At 44.0% G+C, this 22,243-nt stretch overlaps 1 protein-coding gene across 5 annotated transcripts in view; it reads left to right on the forward strand.

Annotated features, from left to right (window-relative positions):
* Nucleotides 1-946: 946 nt before the first annotated feature.
* The window catches only part of Ddhd1 (DDHD domain containing 1), a 67,419-nt gene continuing 46,122 nt past the window's right edge, over nt 947-22,243 (forward strand). For 3 of the 5 annotated variants that reach the window (XM_028758416.1, XM_028758418.1, XM_028758420.1), the window contains exon 1: nt 947-1,868. In XM_028758416.1, coding sequence (XP_028614249.1) covers nt 1,079-1,868 — 790 coding nt within the window. In that variant the 5' untranslated portion in view covers nt 947-1,078. The remainder of the gene's footprint in view (nt 1,869-22,243) is intronic. The other 2 variants (XM_028758417.1, XM_028758419.1) reach the window with 1 other exon arrangement.

Genomic DNA, 22,243 nt, shown 5'->3' on the forward strand with positions numbered 1-22,243 from the left:
CAGGAAGCGAGTACAGAATCATCGGTATACTAAAAACAAAAACCAAACCAAACTTGGGAAGACTTAAAGGCAATAGAATCACTGCTGGGCATTACTAGAGACCATCCGATACAATGATTTCCTAATTATACCAAGGAATAAGACAAATAGACCAAGGAGATTAAGTGACTTGCCTGGGGGTGGCAAAGCTGAGTCTAGAACCTAGGTTTGTTTTTTGTTTTTGTTTTTTAGTCTAATTATCTATTACACCAGGCTGGCGAGGCCAGTTAGTTATAACCAAGGAACATTGAATGTGCCCAGACTGTAGGAAAAAAAAGACATAGGAAATTGGTTTCCATCCAAGGCCTTACTGCAATACGGAAAGAACCGGAAGCATAAGTTCAAGTGCAATCCTAAAAGCTGGCACAGCGACGCTAGGACTCCTGTTTTCTAAGTGGGAGTAGTATTGCCTAGGTGAGCATCAGGCAGAGAGGTGGAGTGCCTTCTTTATGAATGGGCTGAAGGTTGGGAAAGGGCCAGACCAGGTGACCGAGCAGGTCTTTCGAATGCTGCAAGCAGGCCTAAAGCCAGGAACGTGAGCTAGCAACTTCCAGGGTCCCTCTGGGCATACAGCTGAATCAGCCACGGGGCTCATGAACTGTGTAAAGATGAGTGGGCGAAAGCCTCATTCCAGCCGGCATCCAGGGGCGTGGAAGCGAGGGGGCGGAGCCACTGCATCGAGAGTCGTGAGGCAAAGGCTCCACTGATGCCCAGACCGCCGCGACCCGGTGTGACCCCCACGCTTCCAGGGGCTGACGACTACGCACCGCCAAGAGCCAAACCAGAGCAACACCAGCGGCTTCGGGCCTTCCGGGGAGGCGCGCGCGGCCTGGGGGCGGGGCCTCGCTCGGGCCCCGCCCACGCAGGGGTGCGTAACAATGGGGCGGGCCCCGGAACGGCGCTGCGGCGGCCGGGGGCCGGCGGGGAGGCGGAGTCGCCTCGGCCGCAGCTGCTGCCCTGCTCGGGATTTGAAAGATTATAAAGTCCGGGCCGAGAGGGCGGCGGCGTCGGATGCGCGTGTGGCGGAAGCGCCGGCGGCATGAACTACCCGGGCCGCGGCGCCCCACGGAGCCCCGAGCGTAACGGACGCGGCGGCGGTGCCTGGGAGCTGGGCTCGGACGCGGCGGGCGTGTTCGGCGGCGGCGGCTGCTGCTTCGAGCACCAGCCGGGCGACGGCGTGCCGCTGTCGCTGCTGCGCGCGGAGTCGCTGCACCTGGCACCGGGCAGCGACGACCTGAGCCACCTGGCTCTGGACCCGTGCCTCAGCGACGAGACCTACGACTTCAGCTCGGCCGAGTCGGGTTCGTCGCTGCGCTACTACAGCGAGGGCGAGAGCGCGGGCGGCGGCAGCTCTTCTTCGCCTCCGCCGCCGCTGGTCGCCCCGAACTCGGGGGGCGGCGGGGCAGCGGGAGGGGGCCCCGGGGACAGGAAGCGCGCTCGGCCGGGCGGCACAGCCGCTCGGCACCGCTACGAGGTGGTGACGGAGCTGGGCCCGGAGGAGGTGCGCTGGTTCTACAAGGAAGACAAGAAGACCTGGAAGCCGTTCATCGGCTACGACTCTCTGCGCATCGAGCTCGCCTTCCGGACCCTGCTGCAGACTACGGGCGCTCAGGCCCGGGCGGCGAGCCGCGATGGAGACCGGGTGTGCGGCCCAACCTCCAGCTTCGGGGAGGAAGACGACGAGGACCGCGCCTGCGGCTTCTGCCCGCGCGCGGCTGGGCCTGAGCCGGAGATGGAGGAGCTGGTGACCATCGAGCCGGTGTGCGTGCGCGGCGGCCTCTACGAGGTGGATGTCACTCAAGGAGAATGCTACCCGGTGTACTGGAACCGTAAGTGACTGGCCAGGGGTGGACCGGGCTCGGCGCGCTTGACCAGGTTTGGGACTCGGTTGCCCCGCGATGCCTGCCTTGGGTTAGGATGCGGGTTGTGCGGGGTGCCTCGGCAGGTGAAAGGTAAAAGAGCAGATGGCAGCGCCCAAGCTGCTAGCGGGATCATGAGGGGAGGATTCCGCCGGGGATTGCGCCTCCTGGGTGAGTAGAGTGCTGCTGCCATCCCCTGGAGCAGATCCCCAATCCGGTAGCTTTAGTTTCTTAGGACAAAACCTACCAGGGGTTTTGTCCACCTGGATATCTGCTTCGGTCTCATGTCTCCTGAAGCTCCCGTGGTTTAAATTACATGTCCTAGAGTGAGTGGGAATGCTTGAGAGTGTCTTCGTGAGAATCAACAGTTCAGTTAGAGACCTGGGAAGAGAAAAGCCCTGGCGGGAAAAGAGAGCTACAGTGTGTTATTCCCACTGGATGTGTTGGTCAGAAGAGGAAAAGAACTGCAGGAAATGGCTCTGGGAAATGGGTCCATGCCCTCTGTGTAGAATGCTCGTGTATCTCCTCGGTTCTGTTTACATATTTTTACTTTTGCTTCTTAACCTAGAAAAATTGCATGACCTCGGTTTTCTCATCTGTTAAATGGGACTATCGTAAAGGTCTGAACGATGATACTTTAGGAAACACGGGTAGGTTTAAAATCAGAATAAGAAAGGTAATACATAATCTGGTGTGGCATGCAGCATATATTAATATATGTGATATATAGTAGTAACAGAAGCTACTGGCCATCAATAATTTGTACCATACAGTATTAACTTTATGGGTTTCAGTGCCCTAATGCAAATGTCTTAGATGATCTTTAGGCCCTCTATACATCTTATATTATTCTGATCTATATTAATTATGTGTATTGATGGCTTAGCTTCCTTTCAGTTTATTTAGTGGCTTCTGGGCAGAGTCTACCAGCTTTATCTTTGTACTCATAAAACCTAGTGCAGTTGTAATTCAGTGACTTGGTGATCAATTGCATCAGTGATTCTGATAATGCCAGAGCATGCATACATTAAGTGCAAGTAACCAAGATGGCAAATTCAGTACGTGCCAAATCAGGTATAGGTAGCATAGCAGGAAATTTCTTGTTACTCTTAATGATAAAGGCATTTGTTACTTTTTTAAAGATGAGACTTGTGTGGACGTTGTTAGGTCACCTCTTGATTATAGCTCACTGAGGACAAGGATAGTTTACTTAGTAGTTGTATGTGCTAGCACAGTACTTCTGTGCACATTGTTAAGAAACCCGTGTCTTCCAGAGGCTTCCCATCTCATTTCTTTTGAAATGGTCCATATATCACCAAGGGTCTTTCCTGCAGATAGAAACACAGAACTTAGTGGACCCAGGAAGAAGGGTGAGAGGGGCTGGAGAGATAGCTCAGCAGGTAAGAGCACTGAGGGCTTTTCCAGAGGACCCAGGTTCAAATCCCAGCCCCCACACCCCACATGGCAGCTCACATCTGTCTGTAACACCATGATCTGACTCCTTCACACAGACATACATGCAGGCAAAACACCAGTGCACGTAAAGTAAAAGCAATAATAAGCAATAAATATAACGGGGGTGGGGGTGGGAACACAGAGCATCCTGGAAAGGGGAACTAGAGACTAAAGTTCAGTCTCTCCCTTAGCTTAGACTTGAGTGCTTGGACTATACTTACAACTTTAACACCTTACTGTTCACAAAGTAATTTTCACTGAGGCAGCAAATTGATATTGACTCTCAGCGTAGGAGGAAGTAGCCTCAGTGTTATTAATGAACTTGACCAAGGTCAATCAGCTAGAAAGTGATGCAGTAAGCAGCAGTTGAGTGAGGGAACACAGTGCCATATTTTCACTCATCCAAAGGGAGGTATAGGCTACCAAGGATGTAAGACTGAGTCTGGAGGAGTCAGAAGAAGCAAGGGGGTTAGAGAAAAGGGTTCCTCTCAGTTGGGGCCAGCATATCCAAGGACACAGAGGCATAAAACTGCAGAGCAGTTGAAGGAATGAAGGCTGCACCTCTGGGACTCAGGCATCCAGTGTGGGTTTGGATCTGCCCAGCCCAGCAGTATGGGTGTGTGAGGGTTGGTGAGTGGCCCCCTGTCGGGAACACTGCACAGGGTGGGTGTGCAGTGCTGAGTTTGGACTTTATCCTTTGAGTCGCAGCCAGCCAAAGATTCTGTATTAGGTGTGATTGGTGCCTGAGCACTGTTGGGCTGGCGAAGAGAAAACAGAACATCATATGTTACAAGTCAGTGATGGTGACAAAATAGACCTGACGGTCGTGTGGACCTAGGCCTCACCAGTGTTCTTCCCAAAAGCAGTTGTTATGAGGCCAGTCATAGCTTATGCATTACTTGTTAATTCACACATAACAGGGATTTTGTTTTCATTTTAATATTTTCTGACCAGCTCTTCACAATATACAAGCCTGTGGGTGTTCAAGGACTCCTTATAATCTAGTGGTTCTCAACTGTCCTAATGCTACCCCTTTAATAGAGTTCTTCATGTTGTGGTGACCCACAGTCACAAAATCATTGTCATTGCTACCTCAAAACTGTAATTTTGCTACTGTTATGAATCATAATGTAAATAATAGCTGACATTTTTGATAGTCTTAGGCGACCCCTGTGAAAGGGTTCTTTGATTCCCCAAAGGGGTCACGACCCACAGGTAAAGAGCCAATGATCTAGTGTGCAAATACAATAGCAGTTTTTCAGGGTTCCTATTAAGTTTCCATGTCCTGTGTAATTTTACTTGAATTGGTTTCTGTGTATTTTATACATTTTCACACCTTTTAAAGGGAAGAATATTCCCAGTATGGTGGTCTCATCCTGGGAATATTCCAGGATGAGATCTAAGGAGTTCCTTATTGATTTTTTTTTTTTTAAAGAAAAAGAAAAAAATCAATAAGGAACTCCTTAGTACACTACTAGATGTCTGTCTGTTGGCCATTTAGGTTTTGTGGCCTGATTTAACCCACTGCTTCTTGGCATTACGGAGAATGAGCTAGCTCTGTCCAATGTAAAGGAAAGTTGTTAATTTACCACTTTATTCTGAACTTTATCCACAGACAGTAATTTCAACCACTGGGACATCTGTCAGTCAGACGGGGAATAGCATTTGTCTTCTACAGATAGGAAGTTCATACAGATGAACAAACCAGCTGTAGGGCATTTATTATCATCTACTCAGACACTTTTAAGGCTGCATGTGAACATTGTAGATAAAAGCTGAACATTGCTGAGCACTGGCTGGGTGACTGCCCTTCTTCCCAGTGTCCCTTCTAAGCTGCTTGTTTTGAGAATTATCATCTGTGACATGGTAGAGTGGTACACAGGACTAGGTAGGTAGCTACTGACTGTATATGGATCTCAAAAAGCTATGTACAGAGATTAAAAATGTATGCTCCAAGTACATTTCTGGCCTTGTCCTCATCAGTGGTGACAAAATAATCTGTAAAGAATATTGCCAAGAAAGTGGCCAAAGAATTTAGTCACACGCTGATTGGAAGACATGTGGAACTAGAGATGTTTCCTGAGCTTAAAATAGTGTCTGTGCTGTATCGTGGCATTGATGTGTACAGTATGCACTGGAGAATGTATAATTTTTATTCAGTGAACAAATCATTTAATTGGCCACAATTTTTTTTTTCTGTGAATTTGTAGCTTCCAGAAGGAGTCAGCTCCTAGCTACAGGTTTCTCCTCTACCTCTGCTTTCTAGTCACACTGTATTTCATATTGATTTTCATTTCTATTGTCAAGTACTTCAAAAATTAGTCTGTTATCTTCATGGATGTTAAAATGAAAGGGGTATTGTATTTCTGACAAAACAGGATTTTAGAAATCCTGGGTTTTCCTCAAATATATGTTTATTAATTTAGCATAAATGTGACTGATTCAAGAGTGAAGAGTAAGCTGGAGAGATGGCTCAGTGGTTAAGAGCTCTAACTGCTCTTCCAAAGGTCCTGAGTTCAACTCCCAGCACCCACATGGTAGCTCACAACCATCTGTAATGGGATCTGATGCCCTCTTCTGGTGTATCTGAAGACAGACAGCTACAGTGTACTCATAAATAAAATAAATAAATTTTAAAAAAAAAGAGTGAAGAGTAATCTTTGTGGCACAGGGTGTTGTGAGAGAATGTGACAAAGTCCAAGGGGGTTCTAGGCACTGTTTCATGATCAGTTCCTACTTCCAAAACAGGATTGTAAGGAGTTTAGAGACCCCTTATAGTATTAGTATCAGTTATCAATAGTAATGATTATTATGTTCATACTACTATACATAACCCTGAGACAGTGCTGAAGAATTTCCCCAATAATCCAGGTTAGAAAGCATCCATGGGCACACATTTACAGACCCTGGCTTGTCTTGTGTCTTACAGACCCATTCCAGGTCTACTTCAGGATGCTTTGTCAGTGACCCACTGAAGCAGCACAGGGTGTTACTGGCTGCTGCCATATACAGAGGGCATGACATGCCTCTCTGGCCATGGCCCATTCAAGACTTCTGTTACTCTTTGCTGCTAGTTAAAAAACAAATCTTGTCGTATCATTTATTGGATTTGCCTTGTTTCTATGTGGAGTGAATGTTTATGCTTGTTATGCAAGTGCTTTATGTAAATGTTCAGGATGGAGCTCTCTCGTCTGCCAGGCCCCTCCTCTTTCTTCATGTACTGTTTTATTATAAAAGACACTTTGTGCTCTTTCCTCGTCCAGAGTTTATTTCCTGGATCTTTTATTTCTCCATCAATGCCTGTGTTTTGTGTTTGGTTGAGGCCTTTTATGTCTGGAACCCTACAGCTGATCCTTTTTTGTAAAGAACAAGAAAAGACTGGATGTGCTGGCCAAGGTATCCTCAGAAAGTGATAGACAGTAAAGGAGGGCCTGAGGGAGGGAAATGGAGACTTCACAAGAATCCTAAGGTGGAGATTGCTGCCCAGAGACATTGAAAGTAGTGCAAACAGCCTGGGTAACTGGGGATTCGGACCTAAGACCTTCATCTTTCCATAAGCAGAATAGAATTTAAACACATCACCAGGAAAACCAATGGCACTGATTAAAGGTGCAGACAGTCCTAATTTATTTGTTCGTTTGTTGCTGTAGTATATTCCTAAAAGTTCTGTTAAAGTTAGAAAAATATGAGGCTAGAGAGATAGCTCAGTGGTTAAGGAGCACTGGCTGATCTTCCAAAGGATCTGGGTTCAATTCCCAGCATCCACATGGCAGTTCACAACTGCCTGTAACTCCAGTTCCAGAGGATCTTACACTCTCACATGGACATACAAACATATATGTAGACAAAACACCAATGCATATGAAATGAAAATAAATTTAAAAAACAAAAAAAGAAAAATATTTTTATTAGATTTACTCACTTTATTTTGCATGCATGTGAACCATGTCCATACATGATGCCCATAAAAGTCAGAAGAGTGTATCAGATTCCCATAGAACTGGGAGTTACCAGATGATTGTGAACCACTGGATGGGTGCTGGGATTCAGACCCATCTGGAAGATGCTCTGGAAGAGCAGCCAGTGCTCTTAACCTCTGAGCCATCTCTCCCACAACCCACTTCCAGTTCTGCATCTTTAAATGTCAATTGTACCCCCACCCTCAAAACACACGCAAAGTTAAATCACTGACAAATGCGTGGTCTGTTGAGACTGAGGACATACATAGGTATTTCCAGTCTGCCAACATTAGGAAGCAGTGAAACGAAGATAGTAAAGAGCCAGCATTGACAGTCAGAGTGCTGTGGACAGACAGCGGCTGCACTGGTAGCAGCACGTCTTGCTTAGGCGCTACTTTCCACTTCTCATGTTCATGTTTATCCTAAAGTCTGAGCAAGCTACATTGCTAGTTTATCATTCTTATTCTTGTATTTTGAGATTAACTCTGTAAGAGACCCCCAAGGGCCAGGCCAGCCTTTGGAAATTACATTGCTATTGGTACTACTTTTATCCCATAACCAGAGATACCTGAGAATTCTGGGGAAATACAAATATAAACTTCATCTGAATGGTAGATAGCATTTCTGGAGGGTTTTGCTTGTTTGGTTTGTTTTGATTTTTGTTGTTTTTGCGACAGAGTTTCTTTGTGTACCCTGAACTACTCTGGAACTACCTCTACAGACCAAGCTGGGCTCTGCCCCTCAAATGCTGGGATTAAAGGCCTGTGCCTCCATGGCCAGGCTAGACAACATTTCTGCTTACTTTGTAAGCTAAGCTTTTATGTGCTTAGGTGTAATGTGTACTAGTGTGTGAGTAGAAATCTGTATTGCCATTTCTCCCTATGACTCTATCATGGACCATTGTTTTAAACATTGGTTCAGACTCACCCTTAACTCATGATACAGGACAAAGGACCAGGTGAACTCTGTTAAAACCTGAATTTTCTGTTTCTGACCCCTGTGTCATGGGGTGTACTGCTCATTGACTGGTGAGTGACAACGGAATTGGACAGAGTCTCAGCCTCAGGATGAAAGTAATTAGACGAGTCCACCCTTGTGCTTTACTGTTACAGGTGGCCAACTTTTACTTTGTATTTTACTGACAGAATCCATTATTCCCATAGAACTGCTTTTAGCTAGGCCCAGGGTCTACCTGGTTTACTCTCTTCCTCCTTCAGTAAAACCTGCATTTGTGTGTGTGTGTGTGTGTGTGTGTCTGTCTGTCTGTCTGTCTGTCTGTCTAAATATGTGTATGGTGTGTGTGTGTGTGTGTGTCTGTGTAAATATGTGTATAGGGCAGCTACTCATGGTATCTTCCTGAGTTGCTCAACACCTAATTTTTTACAAAATATTTTTACTTATTCTGTGAGAATTTTGAGAATGAGTACCATGTATTTTGACCACATTATCTACTTTGCCTCCAGTGCCTTCCAGATACCCTCAAAGTGTCCTTCCAACTTCATGTTCTTCTTACCTTTATGATCTATTCAATCCAGTTAGTACTGCCCATGAGTTAGCCTCCACTGGTGCATGGCCAACCTCCTAGTGGCCATACCACCGAAGGAATGATGACACCCTTTCCTGGCAGCCATCCAGTTCCTCCTTTGCTTTCTGAGACAGTTTCTCACTTATCCCAAATTTGCCATCTAGATTGGCTGGATAGTGAGCCTCGGCATCCTCCTTTCCCTTCTTTCCAGTTCAAGGGTCTGAACTTGCTCCTTGTGCTTGCACTCAGGCAAGAAGCCATTTCCTGACCCCTAAAACCATCTTTTAATATCAAGTATATTTAATATTCCTCCAAGTTTGTTTATGATTTAGAAAACAAAGCCTTTGCTTCTGATTCAAAAGACAATCCTCAGAAAGAGTCTACTTCAAAGAAAGCCAGCGTGGGTACCACTCTGATAAAGACGATAAGTGCGGCTGCTCGAGCGTGTTTAGGAGCACCTACTGGACAGCTGGGCAGCTTGGCTGTCACTGCTGAATTGAGCCTTTGTTGTATACTTGTCCCTAAGTAAGACAAATGTAATATTCCTGAATTACTGAACAGGAGCCAGAGATGGCTCAGCAGTTAAAAGCATTACCTGCTTTTTCAAAGGGCCAGGTTAAATTCCTACCACACGCATGGCAGCTCATAACCATCTGGAATTCCACTTCCAAGGACTCTGTTGTCCTCTTCTGGTTTCTGTAAGCTCCAGGCAGGCACATGATACATACACAAACATACAGACAAAACACTCATATGCAGAAAATAGTAAGCCTCAATAAATCTGTGAGCAGACACTTGCCTTTCCTCAACATTCTCGTCTCACAGCCAACCACCGATACATTTCTTATTTAAGATTAGCACAAGTTACTGGTGTTTTCTCTTTGCCTTTCACTGGGAAAGACATTGAGATATACTGCTATTGTTGCTTGATGATACTGGGAATTGAACCCAGGGCCATTCCTGCTAGGTAAGTCCCCTGTTACTGAGCTTTAGATATCTTTTTGAATATGTCAGCAGGTATGTGTGTCCGCTCATTCATTCATATGTGTGTGTGCACATATGTGTTCATACATGTTACATGTGGAAACTAGAGGATGTCTAGTCTAGTGTTACTCCTCAAGCACTGTCCACCTTGGCTTTTGAGACAGGATCTCTCACTGGGACATGGAGCTGAGCTGGATGGCTAAGTGAGCCCCAGGGATCTGCCTGACTCCACACAAAGACACAGGGAAAATAAGTGGTGAGCGGCATCGTCTAGTGCACTCTTGTGTGTAGTGAGTGCCTAGCACTGCAATGCAGGATGGACTTGCTTGGAATTCTGATTACCTGATTGCATTCTGTGTGAAAGAAAGACCTTCAGCCCATCCAAGAAGATGACCGCAGTGGCCTAGTTTAAAGTTTTGGTTTTCACATCCCCTTTCATCGCATGGTAGCCCCACAGTTCCATCCTTGCCGCCTCCACCTCAGTTCCCACTGCCTTTCCTAGAGAAAAGCTGCATTGTCCTGCCCTTAAAATTAATACTAAGAGTCACTGAAGCCAGCTCTGCCATGTGCTGTCTGTGTGACTGTAGGTGTCTTTGTTTCTCCCATGGAGTGTGTGTGGACAGTGTCATCTGCCTCGTAGCAATGCAGTGGATGTGTAGAAATTCCCTGTCTTCCTGCCATTCTCTTTCTGAGTTCGCACACTGCTTGACATTCTTGGCTCCCATGATTTAGAGTCTCTTTCCTGGTGTGACATTTTCTGGGCCTGTTGTTTCAATAATCACCTCTCAAGTAGGCAGAGCCCTAGAGTACCAGTAATTGTTGCCTGACCCTGAAAGAAGTTGTGGTTTCTGCATGATCTCTCAGACCCCTGAAAAGAGTGAGCTGTCTTGAGTCTCCCTGGCTTGCACCTCACAGAAGTGCCTCAGCCGACTCCTGCAGTCTGCTGCCTGGGTGTGTGTTTTGGCAGGGTGGGGTCTTCCCCATAAAAGGACTCTAAAACCCTGAGCATCTGCTTCTGAGAGAATGACTCCACCCCCACAGCTCATTCAGGTCCTCTCCACCACCTTCTGGGATTTTGATACAGTAGAAAACTTTAAGACTACTCAGTTTTCAGTTGAGGTGGAACCAGGAGTGCCCTGGTTTTCTGCCATGTTAGCAAAATAAATGGCTCATAACTGTCCCTTTTACAGTGGAGACTGCAGCCTGGAAACTTCCCAGGATGTCTTTAGTTGGCCTCTAGCTGAGCCGGCAGGTACTGACGGCAATAACTACACTGGGTTCTGGCATCTAGTAGACTAACTTGAGATAACCTTGAATTTACCCTTAATCAAAGGATTTGAGACAGCCACCCCTTTCCAGCATTGGCAGTAAATGCTGCACATGCCCAGAGAACAGATCTTTGTTGTCAGATTTCTTTAGTTAAATCCTTGATTTACTGTAGTTACATGGCTTTGAACAAGTTATGACCTGCGGCCTAGTTTCTTTTTTGTAAATGGGAGTCATTCCTGTGTCAAAAGATTCAGTTGACTTTCCACTTGCCTATTTCTGTTATTTCTTGGGTGAGAGGAGGAAAGACCCAGGCAAGGCATGGATAATAATTTCCCCACAGTTGTATAGACAGTATCCGCCCTTCAGTTAACCTTTTACTCACCAACCTCATCCTCCTGAGTATAGAGACCCATGACCATAATAAGACTCTGTGTGGCTTGGGCAGAATTACATACTATTGACTGGAAAGTGCAGGTGGGAATGGCTCTCTCTGTGAGGGGAGGCAGGCCCCATCTTGAGAGTCTTCTATAAACAGTCATAGTTGCTGTGAGAAGACAGTGGTGGCTGTTGTGCCTGGGGTACACCATTCTGTAACACTGTGTCACTCTGGTGTTGATTTGTATGGTTTCTGATATGAAGCTTGCAGTTATTACCTTAGTGTTGGTCATCAGTAAGTCATCTTCCATTCTCCTGCTCCTCCTCCCATTGATGGCTTTCAACAACTGGATTATATTGTGCCTTGGTTTTCTTCATACTACATTCATTTACATATTACATTTACATAGGGTTTGTTGAGATTTTGGTAACTGGGCCTATGGTTTTAATCAAATTAGTAAAACTTTTTTTTTCCCAAATTATGATTGCAGTTATTCTCTTCACAGTTTGACTTGAAATCTACTCTGTTTGATGGGCCACCAAACTCTGCATTGATTTTCCTCACTAGCTCTGTGGTTTCCTTTCAGTGGTTTTTGTGTTTCATTCTAGATAGTTCCTATGATTACTGTCTGTCAGGTTTATATTTTGAGCATGAAGTAATTTCACTGGTCTTCTGTAACCTCTTTCAACAATTTGTTATTCAACCATTTCAATTTCAGCTGCTGGTTTCATTTTCTATGTCTTTCATGTGTGATGTATTTCTCTCTTCTACAAGTCATTTAGGTATTTCCTATGCCTTGTTACTTCATCATGTTCACATTTTCCTCTATCTTCTTGCGTCAAGGACTTCTAATGGTTATTTTAACATCTTATTCTTCTGATCTTACCATCTGTGGTGTGTGTGTGTGTGTGTGTGTGTGTGTTGGTTATTTTCTCCCAGGTGGGGTTGTTTTGAGCTTAGAACACCCACTAGGTGTTCTTAGGATTCTTTAGGACTCTGTGTGACTCTCTGGAACTCTGTAGGACTCTGTGAGACTCTGTAGGACACTAAAGGACCCTGTGGGACTCTGTGGTGCCTCTCAGCTTTGCTCTAACACACAGATAAGTTACTGCACAATTAGTTTGACCTTTCAGGGCTTTCCTTTAACCTGTTTGTCTTAGTTATGGTTTTACTCTGTGAACAGACACCATGACCAAGGCAACTCTTCTAAGGATAACATTTAATTGGGGCTGGCTTACAGGTTCAGAGGTTCAGTCCATTATCATTAAGGCAGGAACATGGATGGCAGCATCCAGGCAGACATGGTGCAGGAGGAGCTGAGAGTTCTACGTATTCATCTGAAGGCAGCTAGCAGAATACTAACTTCCAGGCAGTTAGGATGAGGGTCTTAAAGCCCACACCCACAGTGACACACCTACTCCAACAAGGCCATACCTTCTAATAGTGCCACTCCCTAGGCCAAACATATACAAACCATCACACTCTTGTAGAGTCAGAGCAGTTAATAGTATAGGAATAATTTGTCCCTGTTATACAGAGGCTATGCCTATGAGAACATTCATCGAGATCCCCTGGCTTTGGGGTTTGGAAAGACTGCTCAGCAGTTAAGAACACTTAGCACATAATCTCAGCTCCAGTTGTACCGTTTCTCTTCAGCCAGCACTGCACTCCAGCTACCACAGACTTCTTACTGATCCTAGACTCTAATCCCAGGACCTTTGCACTTATTTACTATTCCTTTCTGTTTTGTATTCTAATTTAACCTAATTCTACTTTTTGGTCTTTTGAGACAGGGTTTCTTTGTGTAGCCCTGGTTGTCCTGGTACTATCTTTTAGAGTAGTATCTCAAACTCAAGAGCTCCATCGGCCTCTGTCTCCCAAGTGCTGGGATTAAAGGTATGCGTGACCATACCCAGCTTTCTATTGAAATTTTTACACTTAATTATCATTTTGTATATGTGCAAAAATGATGTGTTTGTATAGGAGTGTGCATATGGAGGCCAGAGGACAACCTGAGGGAAACCAGTTCTCTGGGACCACCATGTAGGTCCCAGGGATTGAACTCAGGTCATCAGACATGGTGGCAGGTACCTTTGCCTGTTGACCATCTTACAGGGCCCTGTTCTTCCTATTGTTTTTTTAATCTTCTTTCTGCAGTTCTGTATTTATCAGACACGACACAATACTCTTAAATACTTCATATCTTTCTGCATGGGGGAATGGCATTAGAATGAGCAACAGTAACCCTTTTAAGTGGGGGAACAGATCAAGTGTCTACCACATAGAGTATAATTAAGATGTTTTTGTGGCCATTTTTAGGAGCTAAAGGGTATAAGTGCTTACTAACTTTTTATTTCAGAACTGCTTGTTGCTAGGCCTTTTATTGCCGGTGTAATAACTACAGGCTAATTTAACTAGTTGCTACATTTAATTTCTTGTGGTCTAAGTATTCATTGCACACTCAATTCATATACTGAAATCCTAACTTCCAAGTTTGTAGTATTGGGACATGGGGGTTGGGTGGTGAGGAGGAGATAAGGTTAGAAAGTCCTCCTTAATGAGATCACTGCTTTTATAAAAGAGGCCTGAGAGTGATCCCTGTTCCAGCAGCTGTATGTAGATTCGATGAGGCCGAAAGTGAGACCTCACCAGATACTGTGCCTGCCAGTGTCTCTGCCTTCAACTTCAGAACTGAAGTCAAATTGCTGTGTGCAAGCTACCCAGTTTATGGTATTCCCCTACAGTAGTATAGATGACAAGATAGTCTCCCTACTTCCTCCACCTCTCTTTCTTGATTCCTACAACTCTATTGTAACAAAGGCAGGAAGCACCTGCCTTTTATTGGTATCACCAAGAAATAAATGAGAATACAAAAGTAAGTCTCTAGTCCCAGTATGACTGCCTCATCCAGTATCTTCGAGTCTTACCAGACTCTGGGTTCCCTGGGCTACCGTCTGCACTTGTCCTTGCAGGAGATACTCATTTTGGAATTTTGAGATGGTAGAAAAATGGAGTTTTAATTATACCAAATGGCTGAAGACACTGTGAGGATATAGACAGACTTAACTAGTCCATGTGGCTTTAGAAACTTCAAAAGAAACCTGGTGAATCAGAGCAGTATAGTAATGCAGAATGGGGTCTGTAGAGAAGCAAAGCAACATTATGATACACTGTCATTCTGTTGCACGACAGTATCTGATTTCAGTCTTGCCAAGTCTCTTTAGTGCCCCTTTCTGTGCACTGTGAGCTCTCCCAGCTGTACTTCCCAGCATTCTGGATCTGGGCCGTAAGAACTCTTTTTCCTCTTTCCTGTTCTTCCTCTTTTTTTTTTTTTAAAAAAGACTAACTTCTCTTGATTTCTATTCAGTTCACAACTCAAGATGCATTTGCCCTCAGTTAGTTTGTCAGCAGTCTTTGTTGCCGTCCGCCTCAGTGTGCTTCATCCTTTGCACCGTGAGGGATTTTCTTCGCATGTTTTCTAACAAAGTAAATTACTTGGATTTAACACACTTATCTATGTCTCCAGATAAAAGAAGGAAATCATCACCTTTCTCTTGACAAATAACTCTAGAGAGAAATACGTGGTTGGCTTGAGTCTTAAAGGTCCTCAGGACAGGAATGGTGGCGTGTTTGAAAACCTGGAACCACGAGGATGATGATGTTTTCACAGCTTTGGCCAGGAGCAATGGAAGTAGAATAGAAAAGGGTAGAGGACAACTAAGCAGAGACTAGATTGAAGTGAGCTTTTTCATGCTGAGTTTTTACACTTTATCCTGTGAAAATGAATCCTTTGGCAGGTGTAAAGTGGAGAAGCTGAAATTCGCATTTTAGATTGCCACTGTGGGAGCAGTGTGAAGGATAGCATAATCTGGGAAAGCAGCTCAGAGTGTGGGAGGCTCACCAGAGACTTACACAGTGCTCTGAGGCCTGACAGCCTGAGACAGCACTCCAAACAGTTGAGGCAGGGGCAAGAAGGTGATAAAATGCACAAAGAGGGTGCAGGGTGGGTTCATACATCAGAGGATGTGTAGACCAGCCCTAGGCTCTATAATGTCTTTGCTTGATTGAATTGTGGGTAAGAAAACATTCTGACCCAGCCCCAGCCTTTGTTGGCAGAGAAAAGGTCATGGGATTTGAGGGTACGTAGGTCTGGAATTCAGGAGAAGAGCATGCTGGAATTCAGGGAGCAAAAAGTCTCTGTAAACCAGTGGCCTCTAAAATGGAATATGCTAGCACTACTTTTGGGTATGTTACAATGGGACTGTTTGGATTTTATTTAATTTCTCTTTGGTCCTAGTTTTGTATACCTTATAATTAATAAAAGCATTTTATAACAATAGTATATGTTCATGTAATATATGTGCATTGTAAATATATGTGTATTAGAGTATGTTAAAAATACCTTTTTAAAAAAATCTTGGATGAGTGACCAATGTGGAAATGACTAGTTTAAACTGGTTAATATTACAGAAACCACGTTGAATAGAAAGAGAATGTATGTTTGAATGACACTCTATTCATCTAGAAACCCGGTATGCTAATGCATATTCTTTTTACTTTAGTCAGCATTGTGGCCGCATATTCAGCGGCTGTGTTGTGAATAGAGCGGATGTTGTCTGTATGGAAGTGAAGATCTCCACTACTTTAAGGTTTACACTGAGAGCTCAGTGACTGATTCCATGTTGTTTACTCCATCTTTCACATCTGTGTATATTAATATCAAACTTTTTATGTTAACCAGGTACATAGGTATAAAAATTTCCTTAACCATGTAAAATTCTGCATGCATAAATCTACCAAAACCCTGAACTCGAGAGACTTGATACATAGTGACTCATGATATAAAGTCTGTTCTCCAGATTCAAATGGAAGGGATGCTAAGACCATCTCCTATCTATAATGTGAGGCCACCATCTCCTATCTATAATGTGAGGCCACCATCTCCTATCTATAATGTGAGGCCACCATCTCCTATCTATAATGTGAGGGATTATGAGTAGGATATGAGCCTGAAGAGACCATCCAGTAGAAACTTCCAGGGATTGTCATGGGCGAATCCGATCCTCACCCAATCCCAGCCTCCAACCCTCGGAATGTGAGTGGAGGTGAGACTAACGGAGAGATTAGAGTCAGGCTGATAGGTGGCCCTCATCAGCCCCAGTCAGCTGGCACTGGGTGAAGATGGAGGTTTTGGCACATACAAAGGGAAGCCTGTGTGAGGACACTGAGTCATTCAGCACTGTGTCCTCACTGCCAAGCAGAGAGGCCTGAGTGCCCAGGCTCCCTGGGATCTCAAGATGCTAACACCTGTGTTGAGGGCACCTGGACACATGGGCTCCAGTTATGAAAAAACACATTTCCACTGAGTGAACTCTCTCAGCCTCTTGTGCTTTGTTAGGCAGCTCTGGCAAACTGATTGATAGTGAGGCAGTTGGCTCTGAAGCTGCACTGCTCAGGAAGAGACTGGGGCCTTTCAGATCCTTAAAGGAACCAGAGCTCTTGGCATTCATGTACAACTACATCCAGCATTTCCTACCTCCGAGAATCTATAAAGTTGCCTAAGCGTGGCTACTGGGAGGTAGTGCTGGTGTTAATGTAAGCGTGGCTTTGTGATCATAATGTGATTGTTGCTTTTCAGGATGGCCCAAGGTACATGTGGAGGTCTGTTTGTTTTGTGAGATCAGATGTAACACTGCAGTGAGCTGAGCCTGCTCTGTTAGGACAATCATTTGATTGCTCTTATCTTACATTCCTGCAAATCACAGTCTCTCTCTAGTGATGACCTGCTTTCAAGGAATTCTGATGGTCCCTAATTTGCTATCTTTAATTCCATTTATTAGTTGAATTTTTGTCAATTTTATTCCTATTCTCTCATTTACCTAAGTAATGTTAATTTAATATTTTTTAATTTTATGATTATATATTTCAAAGAAATAACAAACAGCATAACCAAGAATATCCTCTTTACTTAGATTAAGCATCGCAGACAAACATCTCCTCCATGACCTCTCCAGTCACTGTTCTTGAATCTAGACATAGCCCCTTATCCTGTATCCCTTTGTATTTTTTAGATTACTGTTCCCTGTTGGCACTTTGGACTTACTGTAGCTCTATGTAAAAGGGGCTGTTTTATTTGTTTCCTTCTGCTTTTTGGTTCAGAAATAAATTATTGAGACTTATTTGTGCTATTGAGACTTATCTGCAGTGATACACAGACTCCACCTGTGCCCACTGTGGGAACATGCTACTTTACTTTCTTTCCCCTTTGGTCATTTAAGTTGTTCATAATTTGGGAGCACTGTGAACATTGCTGCAGTACACATCTTTGCATGTACCCTCTTACGTTCCTGTGCCAGAACTGTGCCAGAGATGTTGCAATCTGTCTGTCTTTGATTACCAGTGAATCTGAGCATACTTTACATTATAGTTTCCTCTAAAACTATTTTCTACAGAACTTTCCTCTTCCATAGAAAATCTTGTTAATAGATATCCAGTAAAGGCCAAAAATTCTTCTCTAGTTTTAACAGAAAGAATAACATAAAAGATTTATGCCAGGTGCACATCTTTAATCCCAGCACTTGGGAGGTAGAGGCAGGCAGATCTCTGAGTTTGAAGCCAGCCTGGTCTACAGAGTGAGTTCCAGCCAGGCTACACAGGGAAACCATGTCTCGGGAAAAAAATATTAACAGAAATGAATAAAACAAAGATAAATATATGATACAGAGGTAAAAGATACAGGGAACAGCCACATGAGATGAGATAGAAATGACCATTCCTGGGAAGGTGTGTGTGTGTGTGTGTGTGTGTGTGTGTGTGTGTGTGTGTGTGTCTGTCTGTCAGTCATAGCACATATGTGGAAGTAGAGGATGACCTGCTAGGAATCGGGTTTAGTCCTCAGACTTAGCGGTAAGCACCTTTATCCAACTGACCCACCTCACCAGCCCAGATGCATTTTTCTGTAACAAAACATTATAAAAGATGGTTTTGTAGAAATGGTATATTAGCTAATGTACATGTAATGGCTGAAGGAGGCCTCTATGTGTGTCTCTCTGTCTGCCTTGAGTGCTACAGCACCTAGTTTTGAAAGCCACTGTAGTAATGGCTTAAACACATGGGGGTGTGGCTCTGTGAAGTCAGTGATAAGCATCTATTTTGTGACCAGGAATAGAGCTGGTTTCTTGTACAGAGGAACCACAAGCAAGCGCCACAACACACATGTACCATAGTGAGCATGTGGAAGTCAGAGGATAACTTGTGAGGATCAGAACTCTCCTACAGTGTGGGTCCTGGGGCTGGAGCTCGGGTTCTCAGGCTCCACAGCAAGTGCCCACTGAGTCATCTCCCCATCCTATGTTTATCCACTGTTTTGTTGATAGGCCATGGTTTTTCATTTGTTTGCTTTTTATTTTTAATTAACACACTGAGTATCGGACTACGCTGTAGTATTCTCATACATACTCAGTGTGGACTGACCCTTCCTCTCATTCCCCTCCTCCTCCCCAGCCCCTCATCATGTATGTCATATATGTCACATATGCTTACATCCCTAGTGTTTTGCTGTTCACTTTGATATGGCATGTGTTCTATTGCCTTCCCACCACCCTCTATCAAACCCTCTTCCCCTGTGTTCATGGGCCCCTTTCTAGATTCCTGGTCTAACCATGCTCACTCCCACATAATTGGTAGGATCACCATGGGAGAGAACATGTAATATTTGCCTTTCTAAGCCTGGTTTACCTTACTTGAAATATTTTCCAGTTCCATTTTTCCTGCCAGTTTCATAATTTTGTTTGCTTTACAGTTGAATACAATTGCACTGTATGTCTGGACACATTTTCACTATCCATTTGTCTTGATGGACATCTAGAGTGATTAAATTTCCTTGCTATTAGGAATTAGAACAGTAACTGTAGTGGGAGAATTTTAAAAAATGGCATGTGGCTCTTCTACTTCCTGAGCTCCATGTTGGTGCTCTATGTCCCCACTCCAACACAGCCCTGGCTAGCCAGGAGCTCCGGCCCGGGACCCATGAAAAGCTGTCATGGCTGCTGCCTTCACTGGCCAGCTCCATGGACTACAGGGCTCCAAGCATGGCCTATGGTTCAACTCTGCTACCCTCATAATGCTTGGCTAATCCCCAGACAGTATCCGCCATGCTCACAGTACCCGGTAGAATGAAGACTTAAAGATTATCCAATGGATTTATATATCAGCAAATACTCAATACACAAGATGCCCACATAATCAGAATTGTAGAACCCAATATCTACCCTTTTGATATGAATAGCTACCAGAGACTGCTAGAGACACGAACGTTGTGTCTCCCCTCCTTCTCCTTTCTCTCTACTCTCTCTCCTCCTCCCAACTGCTGGTTCTGCCCAATCACCGAGCTCCATTGCAAATACAATGTGGCAGGGAAATGCCTGCAAAAAGTAACAAATATGGTCCTGCAAGTATCTCTGCAATAGTACATATAGTCCTATTGATATATGCCAGGAGTGGAATAGCCAGGTCATATGGCGGCTCTATTTTTAGTTTTTGAAAAACCTCCACACTGATTTCCAAAGTGGCTGAAACCAGTTAACATTCCCACCAATGGCAAGAGTCCCTTTCCCTATATCCTCTCCAGTGTTGTTTTCTTGATAGGACAGGCTGCATTTTGTCATACTTTACTTTCTATTACAACAGTACCAGAGTAAATACCTTGGCATCGTCTCTGGACAGTTTAGCATGTTTCTGTATATACATTCTAGAAATACAGTTGCTCTATAAAGATTACTAATATTTTAGTTTTTAAGAAAAAGCTGAGCCAGACATGGTGCTATACACCTATATGCAATCCTAGCATTTGGGGAGGGGAGGCAGGAGAATCAGGAGTTCAAAGCTACCTGACTTCAGCAAGACAGCAAGTTTGTGGCCATCCTGGTGAAACTACATAAGACACTGTCTCAAAAAAAAAAGTTCTTAGTATCTGTACTGTTGACATTTTGAGCCCAGCACGTCTTTGTTGGTGGAAAGTAGAAAGGAAGAAGCTGGGTGGTATAGGATTTTCAGCAGCGTCTTTGGCTCCACCCACTGAGTTCCAGCTAGCAGAGCTATCCTGAGACCAAGTCTTTAACAAATGAACCTTTAGAGAACACACAACCATACCCAAGCCTCAGGAGTCCTTCTGGAGATCCATTCCTGCTTTGATAATCATAGCACGCAATTAGAGAGTTACTGTCTGATATGTCTAATTATTTGGAATCAGTTTAGTGGTAGAAATAAGTTAGCCAAGAACATACTGTATAGCTATCTAATGTTTGATAATCCATGACAAGCACTTTAACCATTAAAATACCCCATTTCTGGTTGGTTAATGGCTCATTTGATAAAACTGCCTGACACTAAGTTCAGTCTCCAGAGCCCCACATGGTGGAAGGGGAGAACTGACTCTGACCTTCACCTGTGAAGATGGATGGATGGACAGATGGACAGATGAATAGTTAAGTCCCATGTTTTGAGCCAAAGAAACAACAAAAAGTACAAATTATATTGTGATACTATCATATATAATTTCTAACAGCTAAACTGATCTATATACTGCTGTAACTTAGTTTACTTCCTTCAGAGGAGTGAAGGGTTGTACCTGAGTGGTGGTAGGGAACCTTCTGTAATACTCCCTTAGTCTGGGTACTAACACTTGTAAATTGCTGTGCATGTGATTGGTGTATTTTTCTGTATACCTATTATTCTTCAATGAGTAGTTCACCCTCTAAAGTCCTACTGTTCTTATACTTAGAAGGTAGGCAGACGGTTGCTTGTTTGTTTCCTCAAAGAATTAAGTATTAAAAACAAATGTGTTAATGACAATACAGCATATGCCAGCTAATCAGAGAGACAGGCACACTCAGAACTAGGGAAAACCCAGTGTAGGTTTTCTCTGGCAGCCACTAGGGCAATGCTAATGCCTCCCTCAGTAACATTTCACATGTGTAATTGAAGTAACTCTTCATATTAGTTCCTCTTTCAAGCATCTGATATGTAGGTGGACATAGTACTTGTATCCCAAGATTCCAGAGAAACAAGGAAGGCTAAGCAGTTAGACTATATACAAAATAAACACAGGCCCGTAATCTCAGCACTTACAAGGAGGAGTCAGGACCATCAGAAGTGCAAGGGCATTCTCAGCTACATAATGAATTTGAGAGCAGCCTGGTATCCTATAAGTCCCTCCTGCCCCTCCGCCAAAATCATTTAAAGATAAGTAAACATGATCAGAACAGAAGCAAAGTGTATGTGGAATGTCATAAAGAAACGTTTACTTTGTATGGATAGGTTTAATCTATTTTTTTAAATCTCTAAAATCTTTAAGTATTAATTTAAAGGACTGTGTTCAAGATAAACACTAACAGATCTGTGTAGCATTAATCCAGTAGAGTCATAGTTAAGGGAAGGGCTCATGAAGAAAAGCTAGAAGTTAGCTAGATGAAAACAGGTAAGAACAACCTACAAACATTGTAAGAGCATCCCGGAAGCAGCGTACACAGAATATAGTCAGATACCCCCATTATGCATGCACGAGTGCACGCGCGTGCACACATACACACACACACACAAACATACACGGAAGTGCCCTATTGTTGTGAAAAGTACCAAGACCATCGGCGATCTCTTCTGCATCCCAAAGCCTACTTTGGTACCTGCTTTATGGTACATACTCAAAAGTTGTGTGAATATATGTGAAGTATATGAAGAAACACTCTAAGGGAAGGTGATTAGGAACTTATCTGAGGAG

This window comes from Grammomys surdaster, unplaced genomic scaffold (assembly GCF_004785775.1).
Source record: "Grammomys surdaster isolate TR1022 unplaced genomic scaffold, NIH_TR_1.0 126198, whole genome shotgun sequence".
Taxonomy (NCBI): Eukaryota; Metazoa; Chordata; class Mammalia; order Rodentia; family Muridae; genus Grammomys; species Grammomys surdaster.